General features: G+C 45.2%; 1 protein-coding gene across 3 annotated transcripts in view; it reads left to right on the plus strand.

Annotated features, from left to right (window-relative positions):
* Positions 1–23,497, plus strand: part of PTPRA (protein tyrosine phosphatase receptor type A) — a 116,416-nt gene that overhangs the window by 50,473 nt on the left and 42,446 nt on the right. For 2 of the 3 annotated variants that reach the window (XM_053975334.1, XM_053975335.1), the window contains one exon: positions 6,972–7,043. In XM_053975334.1, coding sequence (XP_053831309.1) covers positions 7,032–7,043 — 12 coding nt within the window. In that variant the 5' untranslated portion in view covers positions 6,972–7,031. Of the gene's footprint in view, positions 1–6,965; positions 7,044–23,497 lie in introns of those variants that run through there. The other variant, XM_053975336.1, reaches the window with a different exon arrangement.

The following is a 23,497-nucleotide window of genomic DNA, read 5'->3' on the forward strand; positions in this document are numbered from 1 at the left end:
TGCTCCTTTAGCTCTGACAGGCTGTTTGCTGGGATGAAAGGAGAGACATCAACAGGCAAAACAGCGAGAGCTGCCGGCGTTTGTTGCTGTCACACCTGCGTGGTGGCACTGCCAGCACGGCAAACAGGCAGGTAGAGTGAATAACGCTGGATTTTTTTTTTTTTTTTTTTTTTAAGTTCTTTTTCTACAAGAAAGGAGATAACGACTGGATGCTGTCCCATTTTCAGCCTAGGAATTGTTTGCCAGACTTGAATTACAGGAATTGCTGTGGTGAGGCAGAGCAGCTCCATTAACTGGGAGCTGGCAGGGGCTGGGGGAGGCTTTGCTCGCCGGGGCCCCGCGTTGTGCTCCCGTCAGGAACGATTAAAGGAGCTGTTTGTGATGGAAACAAAACCAAATTGGGCTGATGCTTTAAGGGGAAATAAAACAGGGAAGAATAACTTTATTGAGCTTGTTTATTAAATCTTGCTGTGTTCCCTTCTGAGCAGCAGAAACTGTTGGAGCTGCTGGTGCAGCCAGCTTGTGTTTTGTCTTTCCCTTTTTTGAACTTGATTTGGTGTGGAGAGGCTTTGCACAAAACCTTTTCATATCCCTTTGGCTTAGCTGCAATCCTAAACTGATCTGCCGGTGACAGACTAAAACTAATTATCACCAAAGAGTGCAGAGAAGAGGTTTTAAAGCTGTTGTTTTGATAAGATGGTGGGTGTTCCGAGAGGCTTGGGAATTACTGGGTGTTAGGATGCTGATGTTGGCCCATGCCAGTATCCATATTCCATCATAGGGAGGGAGAGATGAGTTTGCTTTCACTGCTAAACTACTTAGAGAAGGTTCTGCTTATGGATGAGGGGAAAAGCCACCCTCCAGCTGCTCATGCTCAAGGGGAGCAGAAGAGCAGAAGGAAGCTGGCTCCAGACTTTTTCTCCTTTGTATCTCACTAATTCCTTTGTCCCTGCAGCTGAAACAGCTCAGTTCTGCTCCCTGCTCCAGCTGGCTGTGGAGCATCTCCCAGTTCCCATGTGCCTCTGCCCTTTTAGTGTTTCATCCTTCCACCTTCATTGAAGATCATCCTGTTCTACCCCCTGCCACGGGCCGGGACACCTTCCACTATCCCAGGCTGCTCCAAGCCCTGTCCAACCTGTCCTTGGACACTTCCAGGGATGGGGCAGCCACAGCTTCTCTGGGCAACTTGTTCCAGGTCTCCCCTGGGCTGGTTTGGTGTTTCACAAAACATTCTCTGAGCATTCTCTTATTCTCTGAGCAGTGATGATTTTTTTTTTGGTGCTGCACAGAGCGTATTGTGTTTGCTCTCACCTGTGGCACAGTGAGTGTTACCAGATGGTTTGCTCAAAGTTGATTTTTTTTAACACTTCTAGTAGTAGTAGCTTAATGCTTGCTGCTCTTCTGCTGTATGTTTTTTAGCCAGGCAAAGTGCCAGCACGTCTGTCGGAGGAAAAACTCCTGGCTGGATCCTGGAGAATAAACCAAGCTTGAATTCCCTCTGAAGGGAGAGAACTCAAGTCCCACAGGGAGGATTTTTCAGCATAATGGTCCCATTTGGTAAATTAGTGACCAGTTTTAGAATGAAAACTGGATGACTTTGGGAGCATCCCCTGGTATCCATAAGGAGGAGGGAGATGTGGTACAACACCAGCCCCTGGAGCTGGAGCTGAGCATCACCAGCAGCAGCAGAGCCATTCTCTGTTCAGGGACACCAACCACAGCCTGCAGGATACCTGTGGGACAGCTAAAGAAATCCATGTTTTGGTAAAAGCCCCTGAAGATCTTAATAAAAATCCCTTCATAGTTGCCTACTCCAGGTAGACCCACCTGTGTAATGGTGATTTAATGATTCAGCCAGGTCTCTGCTGTGATTCTTGGGGTGTCCTGTGCAGGGCCAGGAGTTGGACTCAATGATCCTTTTGGTTCCCCCCAACTCTGGATATTCTACAATTCCAGAAGGAAAAGCAGTCACTTTGCAGTTTATTTGTTCCTCCCTTATCATTACTCATTCAATTGGGAAGATTTAGGGTTTTTTTTTTTTTTTCTTTTAGGACAGGGATCATCAGGTTACTCATGTGATACCTCCCTGATCCCAGCAACCATTCCTACCTCTGTTGCAATTTAGGTGGAATTGGAAGAGGTACAGTGGAGTGGTTCTGGTTTTTGTGAGGATGATTTGTTCCTTCACATAAATTTGATACAGCAAAGTGCAAGGGATTTGGGTGTCCTGCTCTCTATTTGGGTCTCTCTCTCTCTTTGGTTTACACACACCTCAGGGAGTTGTTTTTGCAGCAGCCTCTCTCTGCAGCCACCTATAACTCCACCTGTTTCGTGCATCAGGGGGAGTTTAGGATGTGATATTTAGGAAATAGAGAACAGAAACCAGCATTCCAGAGGATTACACCAGCTCTTCTCACCCCTTCTCCTCTTGTTTTGGTTTGCTGTGGGGCTGTGCCTGCCCCAGCAGGATCCCAGAGGAGCTCCAGCCTTTTCAGAGGCAGCAGCTCCCTCGCAGCGCTGTCCCAGAGGACTGTGGCAGATTGCAAACACTCTCAGCACAATCATACCAGCCCAATTAGCATAATGATGCTGCCTAATTTATGCACAAATTGCCCTAATTTATGTGTGTCGATACATATGATTAAACCAAGCACAGGTGGAACAGGGTTTGGCCTCACCCAGCCAATGAAGCACAAAGCTGCATCCTTCCCAAAATGTGTGAAAAGTCCAAAAATTCCTTCTTCCTATTACTAAAATATTGAGGTTTGTGTTGTTTTGCTCTGGCAGCATGAATGGGGTGCAGGGCAGGGCTAAACTCATGGCAGGAGGTAAGAGAATAAAAGAGTCCTGGGCTGAGATTTGCATGGATTAAAGGCAGCTTTAATTTGCCTTGATACACTTGGGTTTCAGGTGGATTAACAGGCGGCGGGATTTGGGGCTGTCTAGCCAACAAATAATACCTGCCTTCCTGTTGGTTTAATTATTTTAATAAGGGATGGAGGACTCTGGAGCTGTGGGCCATCTTTGCCAACCCCTGATCTTGAGGATTTTTGTGTGTAAATGTTTTATACCATTAATATTCCCAAATAACAAAACTGCTGAGCACTTTCTCAGCAGGGATCGATCAAAAAACCCTTCTCAGATTGTAACCTTGTATTCCTTATTTTAACAAAAGAAATAGGTGATTTTTTTTTTTCCATGGAATCACGAACTGGCTTGGGTTGGAAGGGATCTTAAAGATCATCTTGTTCCTATTAATCTGTCATGGTCTCCATCACCTGTGAAATTATGTGATTTTCCTGCACGTAGCACCATCCAAAGCTGTGCTTGGAATCTGTCAGCCTTGTGAATGAAGGAATAAATTGACCATGAAAATATTGACAGCACATTTGCTTATGCCAACTTCCTGACTCGGTCCCATAAAATTTACTGCTTTGTTTAAATGCACGGAGCTAACCAATATCCCATCCTAAATCCCAAGCACTGTACCAGCTACTGGGAAGAAAATTAACTTGATCCCAAAAATTAACTCTCTCCCAGCCAAAACCAGGACAAGCTGGTCACAGCACCAAGCCTGTCTGAGTTTGAGAAGTTTTTGGACAACGCTCTCAGGCACAGGGTGGGATCCTTGGGGTGTTCTGCACAGAGCTAAGAGTTGGACTCAGTGATTCTGATGGGTCCCTTCCAGCTCAGGATATTCCATGATTCTGACCGTCCTGGAAGACACCTGACTCTGAGTCCAATGGTCTTTTCATAACTGGAGTCTCTTTCTAAAGCAGCTTTGTGTAACAGAATTTTCAGAAATACCTGGATCAGGTCAGTGTTAGATTTCCCAGTGTTGCCAGGATTAGAAAATTGAATTTTCATGGTAGAAAATGGAAGTTCCTTCCTATATCTAGCAAGTCTTCCTTACCATTGGTGTGGTGTAACAGCAGGTTAAATTGCTTTCATCCAAATACATACAAACAGTATACAAATAATAATTATGAATTATTATGGTATTCCCGAGGTCAGTGGGTTGCAGGGATGGCTTTACACACTCAGCTAATGGCAGCAGATCCTCCAGATGCAGCTTTTTGGGAGGATTATCTGGCAAGAGGATTACACTGCTGGCACATCGTGGTGCAGTGGGGTCAGGAAAAGGCAGAGGAGTGGAAAGGATTGTGTGGGGCTGCAGGAGCCAAATGTGGGACACTCTCAGCCCCGTGCCACACTTGCTCCTTGGCAGTCACACTTCCTCTCTGCACAGAAACTGGTTTCTGAGGCCAGTGAGTAATTTCTAAGAACAGATGTGGATGTAAGACACTCCTGTGAGTGTGTACAACATCAGATGTTTCTACTCTGCCATACTCCAGTGCCCGCCTCGCTGTGCTCCGTACCCGTCACACGGAATGAGGGCTGTGAGTCCCTGCAAGTCACACATCCCAAATTCCCCTCTGCTCCTGCCACTAATCCATCTTTACAGCCATCTGAAGGCACAGCTGGCTCTATACCCTGTTCACACATGTGCCACTGCCATTTATGAGCTCTCTTGTGTTGGTTGTGCCTTTGCCCTTGCTGGTTTTTGTTATCTCCCAGCGTACACTCGTCTCTCAGGAGGTGCTGTCCTTGTCTTGCCAGGAGCTGTGAGCACCAGGCTTTGGGAAAACTCGGCTTCATTGCTGATTCCCTTTGAACTCTCAGATGGTGGTAGTAGCAGCAGGGGAGCTGGAGAAGAGGAGGCATTGGGGAGACCTTCCAGCACCTAGAGAGGCTAAAACAGAGCTGGAGAGGGACTTTGGACAAGAGCATGGAGCGGTGGGATGAGGGGGAATGAGCTTGAGCTGTAGGAGAGTAGATTTAAATGGGATATTAGGAAGAAATCCTTGGCTGTGAGGGTGATGAGGCCCTGGCACAGGTTACCCAGAGAGATTGTGGACTTCCCATCCCTGGAAATGTCCAAAGCCAGGTTGGACAGGTTTGGAGCAACCTTGGGTAGTGGAAGGTGTCCCTGCCCATGGCAGCAACGCTGGACTTGATCATCTCCAGAGATCCCTTCTGACCCAAACCATTCCATAACTCTGTGATTCTCTTTCACTCAGCACCATTCAAAGCTGTGCTTGGAATCTGTCAGCCTTCTGAATGAAGGAATAAATTGGCCATGAAAATATTGACAGCACATTTGCTTATGCCAACTTCCTGACTCGGTCCCATAAAATTTACTGCTTTGTTTAAATGCACGGAGCTAACCAAAGGATGGCAGGGCTTCACCCCGTCTGCACAGGGAGGAGAGGACAGGCTGAAGGCTGGACTGAATTCTTGTAGCCTTCAGACCCCTCTGCCCCAGCACAGCAGCTCTCCTTGGAGGTGCTGGGAAACGCTGGATCATAAGGAAGAAAATGCAAGTGGTATGTGGGAATACCAACGAGTCTGGCACATCTGGGGTCACTCATTTAGAGCCAGAGCCAAGAGAAAGCAGATGCCTCAGCTGTTCTCCAGTTCCCTTAAAAAAGTAGTATCAGGAAAATCACCCAGCTCTCCTCCTTCCTGGCAGATCCAGTATCTTTAATCTGCTCTGTCTCACAGCTTCTCTTACAATGGAAGCTGCTGGTGGTCTGCTCGGGTTAAGCAGCAATTCTGGCAGACTTGAGAGCAGACATGATCTCCAGGCCTCGTTGCTTTGAAGCTCCCAGTTCTATCCCACTCGACTAAATCAGATTTTTGCTTCTCCGTGGAGGTAGAAAATCAGCCCCGTGCGCCCATCTGATTGCAGTGCTGAGGCTTGTCTAATTGAACAAGTGCTTGAGTCAACGCTTGAGCAGGATGAAAAACAATGAGGAGATCACCCAGGGATTATGTCTGAGCTCCACAGCTCCTGGCACCGACGGAGCAGATGGCTGGGTCGCATCCTGCCCAAGGCTGGGCAGGAAAGATGTCAATAGGGGGGAAAAAAAAAATTAATTTGGTTTAAATGTATTCAACTCGAAATCTACAAGTGCCTCGGGTCTCTAATTCTGTGCTTTATAGCAGCAGCCCAGAAAGTGGATTAGTTGGGGGTTGGCTCTGCAGGCTCCTGCAAGGAGCCCCGCTGCTGCTGTGGGTAAAAAATATTTTGGTAAGGGGAACTGAGATGCAGGGAGTGGAGACAACTTGGCTGGTCCTGTAAAACTGGGGAACAGCCAGGAGCAGTGTGGACATGGCAGGTGAGCCGTGAGCCCTTGTGGTGTGGCTGTGCTGATGGAGCCAGGAACCCAAACCTGAGAGTTTGGGTGGGGAGGGAGGTGGTTTGTGCAAGTGTGAGAACATCACAAACAGGTCTCCAGCCTGTTCCTTATAGGATCACACTTGATCCTCCAGCCAAAGTCTGTATCCAGAGAGGTTTGGGCTTGGGGAAGTTGCTGGTGGCTTTCTGTCCCCTTCCCTTGGGATGGGAGTAAATGAACACACAGAACTGCTTTTCCCAATTGCTTTCATCCAAATACATACAAACGGTATACAAATAATAATTATGAATTATTATGGTATTCCCGAGGTCAGTGGGTTGCAGGGATGGCCCAAACTACTTCTGTCTGGGGAAACACACCCTCAGAAGAGCCCTCACTACAGTAGAAATTATCTATTTCCCCTGGCTCTGGACCCTCATAAACTTTATTTGCTTTTACCCAAAAGCAGTGCATCTATCAGGCCAAGCTGGGAATATCAGAGTCCCTTCATCTGTATCTGCTGCTGCTGCCTTGTAATTCCCTCCTGCCACCTCTTCCCAAAAGCACTTTTAACCCTGGAAACTGCCAATTTTGCTTTCTGTACTTAAAAGTTATTTTCACTTTTTCAAGTGTGTCCGTAGCTTGAGCAATAATAAAAAATTGCATTTTGCATCTGGTAAAATGAAGTGGAATTGCCTTGCTGGCAGCAGTAAAAATGCTGTTTCCCTAAGATGTTGCTGTATTTGAACTCTTTGGTTCTAAAAGCTTTTTTTGTTTGTTTGTTTCCAGGGGGCAGCACTGGAAGAACCTTTATGGGCTCCTAATGACGTGCAGGTGGATGATTGACTGATGATAATTAAGGTAGGAAGAGGTGCTCTTAATTTTGGCATCTTCTCATTTGTCCTGTCCTTGAAATAAAATGGTGCTGGCCAGGGGCCATCGCTCTATTTTGGGGTTCAGTGCACAACCATGGCACTATGGCCAAGCAGTAACTTGTGCTAAAGTGTCCCTTTAAACACAGATGGAAGGGAAATCTTATTTAAGAACTACCTGGGAACGTAACTAAGTGGAAAAAATCTGACTTCCTCCCCCAAAGGATAATAAGGTCTCTGTTGGTGTGGAGTTGGAAGGGACATGACTCTTATTTGAGAAAACTCAGCACAGGGATTTTTTTGTTCTGCTGAAACCCAGTGGTTGGGTTGGAATTCAGGTTCTAACTTGCAATCTCAGAAAAAAAAAAAAAGAAGAAAACTCAAACTAAAGATATATTTTATTCATTTATTTTCATCATCTTGAGCTTCTGTGGAAAGCTGGTCTGTCTCCAAATGTGGCAAGAGAGTGCGCAATTCTTGATGGATGAAACAGAGGAAAATCCCTGATTTAAAAGCAGTAAACTGTTGTACAAACTTGGAGGAGAAAATACAAATGTGAGCAGAGTTAAATGGATGTATAAGTAGTTTTTGTGCTGCTTTTATACCTGAATTCTTGCCTTGCTGGGTTGCTTCTGCCCTGGTGGTTGTGCTTGGAGGCATCTTCAGGAGGGTGAGATGGTCCCTGCTGGTCTCTGCCTCCTCTTCCTGAAGCAAAGAGGGTCTTCACCCCTTTAGGAGTCACCACAGAGACTCCCAAATACCTGCTGTAACAGAGGCTTTGCTTCCTCTCACAATTTGGGTTTTCACTTCTGATTAATGGGTTCAGTTAATGGCTGCTTGGTTTTTGGTGTCGGCAGAGAGTTGTTGGAAGGAGAGGGGGAAATTCAAGCCGCAACAAGAGCAGATTCTTTGAAGGCGGGTTTGCTGTTCTCCAGCGTATTCCTGCTTTTTGTTTGGCTTACGATAAGATGCACTGCTGTGGAATTTGCTTGGAGCAGGGATTTGCATGAATTATTGTTCCTTGCAACGTGCACATCTGTGCAAGCCCTCTCCCCATGCTCCGTGGTACCCGAGCACCTCTTTGGAGGAGGATTTGTGTGCCGGGGTGCAGCGGTCAGCAAAAGCCAAGTGCTTGGGGGAAGGAAGGCTGCAGTGATAAAAGCAAAGTGCTGAAATAAGGGGAAAACTCCTCCAGGGCTGTGCAGCAGCGTCGGGATTTGTGTGTTTATTCTGTGTGCTGGCTTCTCATCCCAGCACGATTTTGTAAAAGCAACATCCTCCTGTTAGGAAAAACTCAGGGCAGTTGTGCTTGGCCCTTTGCAGAGTTCACTTTTTATTTAGGAAGTGTAGTGGCATCAGTCACAGCTGCTGATTGATACAGTGTGGCCCAAAATTATGTACAAGATGGGAGTAAACAGTCATTGGGGATGGTCTCTTGATTCTGCACTTGGAGCTTTTCATTTGAAAAGTTTCCCCCTTCTCCTAGAGAGATCTTTCTGTAAATCACTAATTAAGCAAATGAGCTACAGTGACATCAGTCTAGCTCCAAAAAGAGCTGGTGTCTTAGAGAAACCTTCAAGCTGCAGACTCAAATTATCCAATATTTAAAATTATGGTGTCTTACAGGAATAGAAAAAGCAAGGAAAGAATTACTGGAATTTTGGATGACTTCAGGTTTGACATACAAAATCAAGTTTTTTGTGTAATTCTGAATTCTACATTGATGCTAAATCTGGTGTCCTCACTAAATTTGATTAAATCTGATGGCATTAAAAAAATTTGCTTGTAATTCTCTTACTTCCTTTTTGTAGAAAGTAGAAAAGGTTAAGGCAAATACGTTGGGATGTTCATCCACAATACTTTGTGTAATGTATTTATTTTGTGAAAAATTGACTTTGATGGGGAAAACTGGGGGAACTTCTGCCCCCAGAGCATCGGGGGCAGGTGTGAGCAATGGGACAGGTGGAGCATCAGTTTGTGAAGTCCTGGTTTGGGAAGAGCACCAGTGTGTGTTGAAAGCAATCAGAGCAAGGTGCTCAGTGTGATGGAGAGGTGGTGTTGTGTGGAGCTGTATTTGAGTGTGCAGAGCACTGCCAGAGCTGCTCAGGAGAGCTGAAACCATCAGGGTGTGGAGGGGACGCTCCCTTGACACCAGTGCGGTGCTGAGTGCTCTGGTTTTGAGAGGGGGAGCGCTAAAACCACAGATCTTGTTTCAACAAAGCCCATCCAAAGCCATCCACAACCTCTGCACCATCCAGATCCTCCTCCAGCTGTGTTGCCAGCAGTTTTTGGGGAGGTGGGAGCCACGCTGGCGTGCCCTGTGGATTTGCAGAAGAGCTCAACACGTGTGGTTTCCTCCACCGGTTCCAGCAGCGCCCATCACCGAGCTGTTGTTTTCGGTGCTACCCACAATAACTGAAATGTCTTTCCTGAGAGATAAGTCAGTAATTGTGGTTGGCTCCTTCCTCTGGTGTTTGCTCTCTCAGTAACTTGAAAGTTCATTTAGCACCGGGGTGCTGCTGGTGCTCCCCTCCAGGGGTACCCTCCAGCACCGGCTGGCCACCGTCCCACAGCCTCTCCCTCAAGGATTGCTCCTCAAAAAAGTGCCAGAACTTCATCTTCTCCCCAGGCACGTGCAGTTGTGACCAAACTTCATGAGATGAGACAGGAGGTGGTGGGTCAGGACTCATCCCAGCCCTGCACTGCTTCATCCTGGTGGATTCTGCTCTGATTGGCCAAGGCATTAAGTGGTTTTTTTCCCCACTCAGATTTGCAGTTTTTGTCAAAGCCACCACCAGCTGCAATGCTTCTGAACCCTTTAAAGATTGCTGTCACGTTTTGGGACTTGCTGATGTGCAGGCTGATCCTTGGAGTACGTTTTGGAAACACAGAGTTTGCCCAGAGACCTTAAATCACAAGTGAATGGTGCTCCTAAATCCCACTGGCACTTCTCCCCACCTCTTTCCTGTGAAGCTTCAAATTTCAACGTGAAATTTGATACTGCTGAGGTGAGCTGACCTGGCCTGCTGCATCCTAAAAAACACCCTGGGATTTGCAGGGACTGCTGCAGAGTGCAAACCCTCATTCCCAGCACACACCTCCAGCACTGGGTGGTTGGAGCTGAGCGTGGAGTGGGGACAGGAAGGAGAAAACTCCTCGCAGAAACCACACCAGGCAGCATGTCAGGACCTGCAGCCCCTACCTGGAGCTGCTGGGTATAAATAAACACATCCACCCTCCACCTTATTTCTGACAACTGCCTCCCTGAGGAGTAATTTATTTTTTTTCCCCAGTAGCTTGTTCTGCAAGCAGGTTTCCTCTTGCAGGTGATTAGGAAAACCTCATTTTTATGCTAATTAGGCATAACTATCAGTGCACAGACATCAACTGCTCTCACATCCTTCTGAGACGTGCGATTTTTATTGAAATTCAGTCCTGAAAAACCGATACCAGTAACTGATGTACCTGTTGCCTGAACAGATGGGAAACTGCACCAAAGGGCTGGTTGCCTCATAAATACGTTGCCAGGGTGTAGCAACCACAGGTTCAGCTTTCAGGAGGGTTGCAGCTACAGGCAGTTTTAGGTTTTTGGTGGTGTTTGCTTGCTAAGTTTGAGGGCTTCCTCAACAACTTGTCTCCAGCAAGATCAAGCCATGCTAATTTAGTTAATTGCTGCTAAGCACAGCTACTGCTGACATTGGTGGGCCTGCACCTATAGGAGCAAATCTTTCTCATGTTGATGTCTCCAAACACATCCCTGCTTTGATTGTGTTTGGTCCAGTGGGAGGGTTGAGTTGATTCACATTTTCAATAAAACAGATCCTTCAGTTTGGGCAGATTGGCTGCTCAAGGCTGGATGGGGTTTGGAGCAACCTGGTTTAGTGGAAAATGTCTCAGCCCATGGCAGCAGCATGGAACTAAATTGTCTTTAAGATCCCTTCCAACAGCAAAAAGAGGGAATTCAATCAGATGTGCTTTGGGCTTGTTGGTAAAACACAAGTGCAGCTGCTTTGGTGACATTTTTTCACAGCACCAAGCACTGGAGGTGGAGGGGCCAGAGGAGAACATCTGGTCCCAGCTGATACAAACCAAAATCCATGAAATTTCTGGAGTTGCACCCAAGAGTGGTACAGCTGGAATTGCACTGCCTTGCCCCAAGACCACAGGGAGGTTTCAGGAACACATTTGCCCAGCCACACACAGGTCAGCAGTGGGATTAGCCAGGTCACTTGCTAACACCATTAACTTCTCCTATCTCCTTTTCCAGAGCTCAGTTCTCGTGACGTTATTTAAGGATTTTGTAATCCAAATCCTTGAGGCTCCTTGCTGAAAGCTAAAACAAATATATCCATCTTATCAGGCCTTTCCAAGAGCAGAGCATGGAAATCCCCTGTCAGGCTGGCACCGTCACCGGTGTTTTCCTCTCTCTGCACCAGCGACTTTCCCTTTACTATTGCTGTACAAATCTTCCCTGGATTATGCAATGATGAAGGAGAAAGAATGAAAAAATTTACACAGGAATTTGGCAAGGGAGACGTGGACCCCTCGCAGCTCCAGTTGGTGGTTGGGTGGATTTGTGATGCATTAAACACATGGACGTGGTGCAGAACCACCAGTGCTTGGTCAGGGACCTGTTCCCTTTTCACACAGAGTCATTCTGAGGGCAGGCAGGTACCTGGCTTGGGGATTTTTGTATGTGGATGTCCACAGGGAGATAAGGTGGGCTGGAAAAATTAATTATTTTGTGTGTTTCCCAGGGCTATGATCTGGTGGTTTTTTTGTTGTTGTTTTTTTTTGTTTTTTTTGGTTTTTTTTGTGGTTTTTTTTTTTGTGTGTGTGTGTGTGTTTGTTGTTTGGTTTTTTTTGTTGTTGTTGTTGTTGTTTTTTTTTGTGTGTGTGGTTTTTTTTTTGTTTAGTTTGGTTTGATATTTTTTGGCTTTTTCTTTTTTTTTTGTTGTTGTTGTTCTTGAAGTTAGGGTTGGTATTAAATGTGTTGAGGTGGTATTTTGTGCTTGGATTCAGAGGCTTATTAATTTTTATTTATATTACAGTCTTACAACTTTTGAATCCTATAGTATTTTACTAACAATTAAACCATTATAAAATGGTTTTGTATTTACCTTTATAAGGAAAAACTATTTGATTTCCTTAAAAACTTTTCTAAGGAAAAACTATTTAATTAAGAAATAACACTTAAGTTATTCTTACTTTTAACTTAATACAGTCTTACAACTTTTGAGTCCTATAGTATCTTACTAACAATTAAACCATTTGCTAACCATTTACTAACAATTAAACCATTATAAAATGGTTTTGTATTTACCTTTATAAGGAAAAACTATTTGATTTCCTTAAAAACTTTTCTAAGGAAAAACTATTTAATTAAGAAATGACACTTAAGTTATTCTTACTTTTAACTTAATAATTAATTACCTATGTCTTGTAGTGTGGACTTTTTTGTTTAATTATAAAATATTGCTTAAATTTTGAAAAAGAAGGAGTAGTTACTGCTTTAAAGCTTCTATTTTAGCTTTATATACATTATTATATTTTAAAACTTTCAACTCTTAAGTTTTCTACTGTGTGATATTACACACTTCTATTCAAACTACACGCTTATAATCTTGGTGTTATTCATCAATTTTGGAAGCTTTCTCTACGGCTTCAAATGTAGTGTTTTCTTGAGGGTCTGTGCTTTTCAACTCAGAAAGTCTAAAATTCTCAGCCTCCAGGGTTCCAGCAGTGATCCTTCAGCTGTGGTGGCCTAAGGTGGGTGCATTTCATGGGAAGTGATACCTGGCAGCAGGTAAAAGCTGCAGCTGGGGAGAAGCCAGACAAGCTTTTGATGCGTAAATCCTCCCGTTCTGACACAAAATGTGATATTTTTTTTTTACAAACTCCACCAGTTTCTCTGAGCTTCATCAAAATACAGCAACACTCGGGGTGACAGAGGGCACAGCTGGTACCTGTGGAGCCAAGGGAAGGAGGTAAATTATTGCCTGGGGAATCTGGAAGGGTGGTCTGGAGGAAGAGGACAGCTTTAGAGAGAAACTAGATTTTGGTTGACCGTTGCTGAGGGAATTTAATTCCCAAACTTGATTTTTAATGCATTTTATAGGTGCCCATCCATATGCAAGACATTTTCCCTTTCTCTCCTGTCCTCCCTTACCCAGGTGTAAGTTGTAGTGCAGGAAGTGGGTGGTGTACCAGGTGAAATGTACAATATTTGGGGAAGGAAGTACTGTAATCCACAGTTCTGCTGCTGCAGAGAGCATTTGTGGGATGGGGGCTGTGTCTGAGCTGCTTGGCCAGGTTCTGCTTCCATTTGGTGTGGTTTGTGTGCCTTGGTGGGCAATTCTCCCTTTGCAGAGCTGGAGGGAGGGGAGAAGCTCTTTAAAGTGAAACACTTCAAATATAGATGGAGTTTATGCTACAACAAAGCTGTGTTTTACCTCTTCATGGCTCTTTTTCCCCCCATGGAAGGTGCCCAGCTCGGCTGCACCTCACTCAGCAGATTCTTGGCAACTTCAGGTCTTAATCTTGGGCTGAGCTTTGAGGAAGCACAAAGTCAAGCTGCTGTCGCTCTAGAGGAAGTTTGTGGGCTCAAAATTCAACTAGACCTGGTCCTTAATTTAAGAAAAATCAAAAAAATAAAAAGCAAACAAACAAAAAATATTAGTATGGGCTGCTTCCAGTTTTCTACAAGGGGGTGAAGAAGTCACAAGAATCACAGAACCATAAAATGTTCTGGGTTGAAATAGATCTTAAAACCCATATAATCCAACCCTCTGCCATGTGCTAGCTAAATCCACTGGACCAGCCAGCAAAATCAACAAGATCGTGTGAACAAGACCATGATCTTGCAAAAAACTTTGTATTTGAGACCAGGTAGTTTTGAGGATGAAATGTTGCTGTTTGTCCCCCAAAATGAGTGGATGTTGTGGCATCTAAAGTGACATCTGAGCTTCTGAGGTGCAGGTGGGGCTGAGCAGGGAGGTCTCTCTGCAGCTGCATCGCATTTGGGTTTAGTTATTTAAGGTTCCTCCTTGCAGAGGAAAGTTGTGGGGAGGTGAGAGGGAAATGACTGAAGGGATTAAGCAGCAGAAAGTTGGTGGGGTAATGTGGAAGCTGAGTTGGGTTTTTCAGGAGAGAAGTTGGTCAGGATTCACGTTGTGTTGGTGTTTTAATCCATGTAAGAAGACTCAAGTGTGTGGAAATGCTGGGATGTTTGGGATGTTCAGTGTCTCCCTGCCTTCATCCCAAAGATGAGCTCAAAGTTACAGGTGGTGACCAAGATCAGTGTGAAGGGTCTGGAGGGAAAGAGTTAAATCTGAACAAAAAGGAAATTATTTGGAAGGGCTGGAGCTCTGCCCTTCAATGCTTCCCCACACTGGAAGGTGCAAGGAGCCCCAGGAATGGCTGAAACACCTGGGGATCCCCATGAAGGGTGGTTTTGGCTGGGTTTTCTTCTTCCCCGTCTGCCTTGGGATGAACACTCAGCGGAGAGGGTGAAGATTCTGTTTGCACACTGCCAGAGCAGGTGTCCCTTACAGACACCATTTACTGTCAAAAAACCAACCTGAAACTCCAGCTGCAGTGGATCAGTGCCTGCAGCTGCCTCAGGCCACGCTGCTGCCAGGTCACCACACCTTCAGAGGAAAGAAGAACCCTGGTCCTGCAGCACCCTGCAGGTGCTGGGGGGCGAGAAGACCTCAACCCCCACATTGTGGTGCTGCTCCACCTCCTGCCAGAGCTGCCAGAGGCTCAGTTTGGCTGTCCTGGAGCTCAGACACACCTTGGGCAGGATGGAGATTTGTTTGTTCAAATGACAGGTCACGGGAAATGAATTTTCTGCTCCTCGGGTGCCACGAGCAGCATTGAAACCACCCCTAAATATTGCACCAGGGATGCTCATAGGTGTCCAAAGCATGAAAACAAATTGGGAAGCCCAGTATGGCACTGGTTTTGAGCCAGTTGATCAGTGGAAGATCAGCTTTGATGGAGGTGCTTCCCAGCTGCTGTTTTGCTTCAGAGGTCAATCTGTTAAAAGTCCTTTTCCCAAGCAGCCAGAGGCTTGATCACAACCTATTTAATATCCATTTCTTTATTTTTATGTGCTTTGAATCCTGAAATGTACCATTTGGGAAGATGTTTTAGTGAGATGTTGGCTGGCAACCCAGCTCTGCATTAAATGCTTTAAAACATCTACTCCCTGCTTCAATTTTATTTGCTCTTAAATAATAATAATAATAAAAAAAAAGATAATATCTGCTAGACACCGGTTTGTTCATCCCTCAGGCAGGTGTTCAGGAGTTTCCATTGTTTTTAAAGTGGTTTTTGGAAGGGCTGTCAGCTTGCTGAAACCCATGATGACTCTGTAAGAGGTGCTTAATTGGAAATGCTGGTTAAGTGATGGGACACAGGATGCTCAGCCTCACCTTTGGTCCCCTGTGCTCTGGGCATCCCTGCCTTGTCATCTCATGGGGGCAGCCCTGGGGCTTGAGCCTTAGCAGGGGAAGAAATTCTTCCTCTGTGCTTCATGCCTTGCTTGTAATGAAATGACTTTATTTCCTTGTGCAGCAATCATAATTTTAATAAATTTTCCCTGTCACAAAAAGAAAGAAATGTCGTGAACTGATTTTCTCCTTCTCTTCACCGTGAGGCAGATTTTTGCTTTTCAAAGGAAAATACCTTTTAAAACATTTGCACTTCCTTTCAGCTTGAATGATTTCATCCATACTCTGATTTTTATTAACAAAGGCTCACAGCAAGATGGTTTTCAGCCCTTTCAGCTGTTGATTTATCCCAGTCTTTATTCTTGGGAGCAAAAATATGGAAAAATTCTCTGTTACACAATTTTTAACATACATTTTCAGAGTTTCATACCACAGGGCGTTGTGGTTTTTTTTTTTTTTCCCAGTGATGCTTTAACATCTGAATTTGGTACAATTTGCTGCTTTTGAAGCATTTGGTGACTTTTGCTTTGTGCTTGATCCAGTTTTGATGTGAATTGTCCCAACTTCTCTTTCGGGGGAGGAGCAAAGTTATTTTTTTTCTCACCAGCCTACATGGCATTGAATCCATCTAGAGCACGTGGCTGCTGTAATACAAAAACCACACTTTTTTTTTTTTCCTTTTTTTTTCTTTTTTCACAAATTCTTCCCAGTGTGACTTCAGTAGTTAAAGCTAATTCAATCTCCTGCCCTGGGACTGCCGTGCTGGAAGCTGAAATCTGTTTGTGTTTAAAGATGCTGCTTCTATTTTGGTAGGAAAATGCATCATTGACAAGTCTTTCTTCCCACTAGCTGCACACTCAGCCTGGAATAAGCTCTCCAGGGGCACATCCTAATGAAATAACCCACTGGGACACCAAAAAAAAAAAAAAAAAAACAAACCACACCCCTGATAGTGGGATCAAGCTGGATGCTTCCCAAAAGGAATAAGTCAAAGTCTTGTGTAGCAGAGGTTGGGCACAATCGAGGCTGGTGACTGATGAGATGGTATGAGGAGAAAGTCATTGGCTAAACAAAGTCCTGATGTGTTACAAGATAGGAATTTTTATATGGGATGCTGTATCTCATCAGCAAAAAAATAGCAGGGATATGGGAGATGGCAGCCCTGAAAGTTTTAGGGATGTTGGTGGATGAAAGGCTGGACGTGTCCTGGCTGATCCCACACTGTGGGCAGCAGGGAAGAGGGGATTCAGTGCCTGAAGAGGCTTCAAGAGAGCTGGAGAGGGACTTTGAGCAAAGGATGGAGTGACAGGACACAGGGAATGGCTTCCCACTGCCAGAGGGATGGGATGGATGGGATATTGGGCAGGAATTGTTCCCTGGGAGGGTGCTGAGCCCTGGCACAGGGTGCCCAGAGAAGCTGTGGCTGGCCCTGGATCCCTGGAAGTGCCCAAGGCCAGGCTGGACAGGGCTTGGAGCAGCCTGGGACAGTGGGAGGTGTCCCTGCCCATGGCAGGGGTGGCACTGGATGATCTTTAAGATCCCATCCAACCCAAACCATCCTGTGATTCTGGTTCTAGGATGGCATTTTCATTCAATTCAGATAGGCTGGGATGCAGTGAGGGTCATTAACAGGGGCAGGGTGGTTAATTAACCCACGGGACACGTGCAGGGACATCTGGACACAGCCATTCCACCTGGGAACACGGGATGCACACAGGGACAGGAAGGGTTGTGCTCTTGAACCCAGCTTCAGAAGCTGATAATGTGGTGGAGAATGAAGGAATTTCTGCCTTCCTCACGTGGATCAAGATGAATCAAGGACACAACACTGGGGAAGGAGTTGGGTGTCCCTCTCTGAAAGCCACCACCACCACCAGCAGCAGCTGGTGATCCTGATGATCCTGCTGCCCTTACCTCACACCACACACCCCATCCTCCCCGGTATTCCTAGAGGGATTTACAGAGCCTCTGAAGTGACTGAAGTGCTCACAAGTATTTGACTATCCCAGTAAGTATTTATCTGCAGTTAAGGCCTTCCAAAAACCTTGTGAAACATCGTGCAGTCCTTCTTCCCTTTGTGTCAAAGTGGCAAATGCTGGCTTTGATCCTCTCTTATCCCCATGGATTGGGGCCATCTCCTTTCTTCTCTGCACTGAGGACCCACAGCAGCATTTGGGACTGTGCATGGAGCCCCAAACAAGCAGCAGCCAGGCTCATCTCTCCAATTTTCAGGCTCGCCAGCGCCTTTTGTGAGATGCTACCAGCTTTGATACTTCAAAGAAAGGTGTCAGAAATGCAAAAATGAGCAATTAAGGATTAATCTGCTTGTGGGGATGGGTATCTGCCTCCCCCTCCTGATTGCAGTGTAAATTAGTGGTTGACACGAGGCCTGTAGTGGAGCTATTTATACCTCGAAGGTTTGAATTATAGCTGGATAGATTATATCATCCCTTTGTTTAATCCTTTTTCCTTTCTTCTGTCGGGCTTTTGACCTCAGTGATTTTCAAAGCAGTCAGATTCGCTTCCTACGGTTTTCTTGTGATGGTATTTGTATCCAGGAAAGGGGAGGAGAATTTAGATGGCTTTTTCTGTACTGTTTTATTTTCTCTTGCTCTCCCTTACTCATTTCCTCATTCAACAGCCCAGTCCTATTTTTTTTTTTTAACCTTTTCAGGCATTTTCATTCCACAGCTGTCATTGCCTTTCTAAGGCTTTTTATTTTCTAGGGCTTCAAAACAGCAGAGGTGAGGAGCAGCCTGGGTGAATATTCCACTTTATAGGCTTGAACTCTTCCCAAAAATCTTGGGAGTGAAGCTCTCCTGCCATGCACCTGCCTGCTGGTCAGACCTACAGCTCTCCTTCATTTCCCCCCCACCCAAGGACCAGTGTGAGGGAGGGTGTTGTTGCTCTTGGATTTATTGGCTGTGATTTTGCAAATAAATGCTTTTTAATCACTTCCTTGCTGCTCCTTGCAGCCAAGAAAGGGAGAGGTGCAGCCAGGGAAGGGCAGGCTGCCTCCCTGTGCTCTGCCTTTCCCTTTGGATATGCACTTCCTATTTCCAAGACTGCTTGACTGCTTTTTTTTTTTTTTTTTTTTTTTTTTAGACCTCTAATAAGTGTTAGAGGGTTTAGAATATACATATTTATTCTTACAGCTCTCAAAAAGTTGTGTTTTCAACAAAAACACCCCAAAGTTGGCCCTGGGTCAGTGGCTGCAGTGGTTCCTGGCTCTTTGCTCTGTTGCTGCAGTTTGGATTTTCCTGTACTTCCCATCCAGGAGAAGCTGTCAGAAAAATAAAGGGCACAGGAGATGTGGAAGTTGACTGAGTGTTTTTAAATATCAGAACATGCTGTACAAGGCTGAGAATTAAATTTTGCTGCAGAAGCAAGCAGAGAGTTCCTCTGCAGTGTGAGCTTCCCTCACATCTTCCTCGATGGGTTTTCCTACCTGGAGCAGCCCTCCCACCTAAAAAATTCCCAAAAAGGCCTTCAGATCCTTGTGTGGCAAGGATTTACACACATGGTTGAATGTTTTTGGACAAAAGGGAATGAAGATCTCCAGCAAAACTCCTGGCAGGAGTGGGAACCTTTAAAAAGTGATGCTGAGCTGGGCACCTGTGGGATAGGAACAGCTTTTAATGACTTCTAATTCCCCATCCCTGTATTTTCCCATCCCTGGGAGTGCTCAAGGCCAGGTTGGATGGGGCTTGGAGTACCCTGGGCTGGTGAAAGGTGTCCCTGTCCCAGAGGGAGGACCTTGAAGTGGCAGCAGGCTCTTGGATCCAGTGGGTCATTATTTGCTGACGTGATGATCAAGCCCAAAATAACCATTTTTTGTAATAAATTAGAACAGCTTTTACCACCAGACACAGGTATAAAATCCTTTAGGGAAACAGGATGGTGGCTGGAGTAGAGTTTTCCCATCTCGTGCTTTTTTAAGGGCATTTTCAGTCAAAGCCATTGCATTTTTGACACCCTTTATCAGTATGTGCTTAACCTCCAGCCTGGTGGATATTTGGGACTCTGTTTGTCTCTTGCAGCCCTCCCTCCCAACATTTGTGAACAATTATTTCTTTGGAGCAGCATTTGAGCCCTTAGTCCTTTTTTTCTCCAAGCTGCTGCCCACGGTTTGGCCACATCTCAGCCTCTCTCCTTGGTATTTCTGGGAAGTGGAAGCTGTTTCCTGGTGCAGAAAACCCAATTATTGGATAAACTCAGATCCTTCATCTGGAATGAAGTTGGGAATATTCATCAGGCAACACCAGTATCATCACCTTCATTTTCAGACACTTGGGGAGTGTTGGAAGCAATTAAGGCTGATCAGATGGGATGGGTCCCTCTCCTCTCTCCCCTTATCCCACCTTTTCTTACTCTTTTCTCTGCCTTCTTTCCCTCTTCCCTAAAAAAGGAGAAAGGGGAAGAAAACCAAAACAACTTGTATGGATAGAGGGGAGGTGTAATTATGAGCAGTGGGACCAATTTAAAAAGGAAGATTTCAGGAAGACTCAGACTTCCTTTGACATGTTGAGGGGTTTTGGTGGAGGATAAAAGGAAAATAAACTAATTTATTCCTAAATTGTAATTCCTTTTTGGTATTAATCTGTTTCATTAGTGTAGTTCACAAATGCACACAGGCAGGGGAGAGAGGGAGGCAGCAAATTGAAATGAAGAGATTTTCAAAAGGAAAGTCTTGCTAGGAAGGGCTTCCTGCAGGGAGAAATCATATCCCAGAAGAGCTGGAAACTCCATCGCTTTGGACTTTTATAAGTGAGACTGGATAGAGCAATTTGGGAAATTTCTTGTAGGGAGCAGTTTTTGCTGTGTGGTGGGTAGGACCAGATGGTCTAATTGATCCCTTCCCTGGCCAGTCCATGTGGTTTTCATTTCCTCCTGGGGAAAAAAAAAACACAAAACCTTTCCTCCTGGGAAGGGCACTGGACTGGGGAGTGTGGTGGCCTTAGAGATCTGTCACTGCTTACAGGGTTGCTGTTGTCCTGGGCTGTGATTCTGCTACTCTGAAATATTTTCAATTAAAAAAGATTCTTTTTATTCCCTGCTGTGACTCTTTCTAGGCTTAGGAGGGTGTAACCATCTTTGCAGGGAGTGCTCTTCACCTCCCCTGAAGCTGCAGCTGAGGCATCTCCCAAAACTGTCTGGTGTCCGTGGGTGTCAGCTCCGGGGCTTGTGAACTGAAAATGGCTCCACTGAGATCTGAACAGCTTTTTCTTGGCTTTCACCCACAAAAAAAAAAAAAAAAAAAAAAAAAAAAAAAAAAAAAAAAAAAAAAAAAAAAAAAAAAATCCTGTTAATCCTGTTTCCTATTTGCTCCATGGAACTGAGCTCTGAGAATGGAGAAGAATTTGAGGCAGAATGTGTTATCATAGTATCACAGAATGGGCCTTATAGCTCAGCTCATCCCACCCCTGCCATGGCCAGGGACACCTTCCACCATCCCAAGCTGCTCCAAGTCTCATCCAGCCTGGCCTTGGACACTTCCAGGGATCCAGGTGATGCCTTGAGAAGGCTGACCTAGAACAGAGGCTGGACAGAGTTAAAGAATAAAGTAGGGATTTATTAAAGGCATCAATGGATGCACCTTGGGCAGCACAAGAGCCCAGCCAGGGCTGCACCCAAGATGAACCAAAATGGTCCCAAAATGCACGACCGCTCATGGGGTCTCTCACTTTTATAAGTTCTGTTCCATTTGCATATTGGAGTTCATTGTCCCATTCCAGCTTTAGGTTATGATGTCCCATCCTTCTTGTTTTTCTCTCTTCATTCCACGTTGTTTGTGCTCTTGGGCTGAGATTTGGATCGTTTGTCCTTGGTGCCCAGCTGGAGAAGGAATTATTTTGTCTCCCTGCTCTGTGCAGAGAGCTCAGCATCCCCTCATATGAAGCTCAGAAGTGCACACTAAAGCAGCACAGAATCTGAAAGATAAAAAAGCCAAAACCTGAGGCATCACAGGGGCAGCCACAGCTTCTCTGGGCACCCTGTAGCTGGCCATGAACTTTTTATTTCCCCTCTCTTTTCCCCTTGGTCATCATGCAGGCTGGTGATGAGAAACCCTCGTGAAGCAGGTTAGGATTTGACCCAGCTTTAATTTAACGTTTAATTTAACATTAAATCATGTGGCTGCTGGTTGTTGGTGTGTCGTGGCTGAATCACAGCTTGATGGTCATGAGTGCTTTGCCACCAACCTTGTTTATCTACCAAGGTGAGTGCTGTGCCTGTTGATGGGAAGAAAAACAAGGATCTATGACTTGGTATGGATTCCCAAGGAGGGATGGGGAGACCTGGGAGTCATTCCTCAGCTAGGAAGGATGGTTGTGATGGAGGAAGCAGCTGTAGGACGTGGGAGGAGGGAAAAGGTGAGAAAGTGGACTGTGTGTAGCGTTTAGGAAGGAGATGGATTGAGTTTGGTTTAGTGCTGAATGTGAATTCTTGGGCTAGAGAGAGCTGGAGCAGGGAAGGTGAGGATTAGAGAGCATTGGATAGAAGAGTGACTTGTGTGGTGCAGTTGAGCAGTGGGGTGCTGATCCAGTCCATCTCCATGGTTGTGTTTGTTCTGGGGACACGGGGTTGCATGTGAACACAGTCCACACGTGCCTGGTTTTGAGGCTGTGGGGACTGCAGTGCTCATCTTTATTTGGTTCTCTACTTCAGGGCTTGTATTTTCTTATTTCATGTGCAAGAACTGAACCTCAGGAAAAGCCTGTGGAGCTCTCCCCAGGATCTGTGCTCAGAGCACATTCACTCCCTTACACAAGAGCAAGGTCAGATTTCTGAAGGATCTGGTTTACCCTCAGAAGAGATGGCTTTTCAAAGGAAAAGTCCATCCTCCTAGACAGTGACTTTATCCCCTTGACAGCTCTTAATTCCTTCTGAATTCTCCCAGTGGTCAGGGACAGCAGAAGTTGGATGCTGCATAATCTCCGATCCCCTGCCGGTTCTGCATCCCTCCTCTCAGCAGTGATTTGTAAATATTATTTTCCCCCCAGTATTTTAAAGGATATTTTCATCTCCCTTGGCAGAAGGAGGAGGATATTTCTGGCACTGCTGTTGTATCAATTTTGCTCCTTGTTTAAGATTAATATTAAAAATAATAACAGCACCAAAGCAAACACAATTCTGGTGTTTTCCTCTTCATTTACCCATTCACTTAAAGTCCTGGAACTGCAGCTTTGCTACCACTTGAGACCCAAAATGCAAATTTAACTGAAGATCACATGGAAATCAACTCATCCATTTTCTGTGTGATGAGCATAGAGGGAAGGTGCATAGAGGGAAAACCACACTGGAATTTAAACCTTGGCAGAAAATAGGGAAGAACTGTGGGTTGCTGTCATGTTGATGGTTTGGGCAAGGCAGTTTTGATTTTGGTGTGTTGTTTCTATTTAGCTAATTCTTAGCAGCATAGTGGCAATTTTAGAAAAGTTATTTCAGTCAGCAGTGAAACTGCAACACAATAAAGATAGATTTGTTCCCCTGATAACAGTTTTGATCAAGGTTTCCTTTTATCCTGCAGTTTTTAAATAATTGGCCCACTTGCTCTTGGCTTTTATTGTACTGGGGATATTATAAACTCAGATTGTTTTGTAAACCTCTAATTTTAGACACATCTCCGTGCTTATTGTTCCTTTCATCCCTTTTTTTAAAACCATGGCACAGCTTCTGCAGAGAGGTGGAAATCATCTGCATCCTGAGACTTTCATGTCTAGACTGGATGAAGGGCACGAAAATACAACCAGAGCAATCCCCCCACAGACTTTTTAATAAAGACACTTCTCCATCCCAGCCCCAAACCCCACAAATAACTCCCCTTGCCATAACACCGGGCAAAAGTAAGTGGAGGAAAATCATAAATGCAGCTTTATGGAGTGAGTGTGTGAAATCAGGAGCAGCTTTCCAAACCAGTGGCTGTGTATAAAAGCCAGCACAGGCATCAGGGATACAATTGAGTTGCTAAGGCAGAGTTTTCCAATCG

The sequence above is a fragment of the Vidua macroura genome, chromosome 4, assembly GCF_024509145.1.
Source record: "Vidua macroura isolate BioBank_ID:100142 chromosome 4, ASM2450914v1, whole genome shotgun sequence".
Taxonomy (NCBI): Eukaryota; Metazoa; Chordata; class Aves; order Passeriformes; family Viduidae; genus Vidua; species Vidua macroura.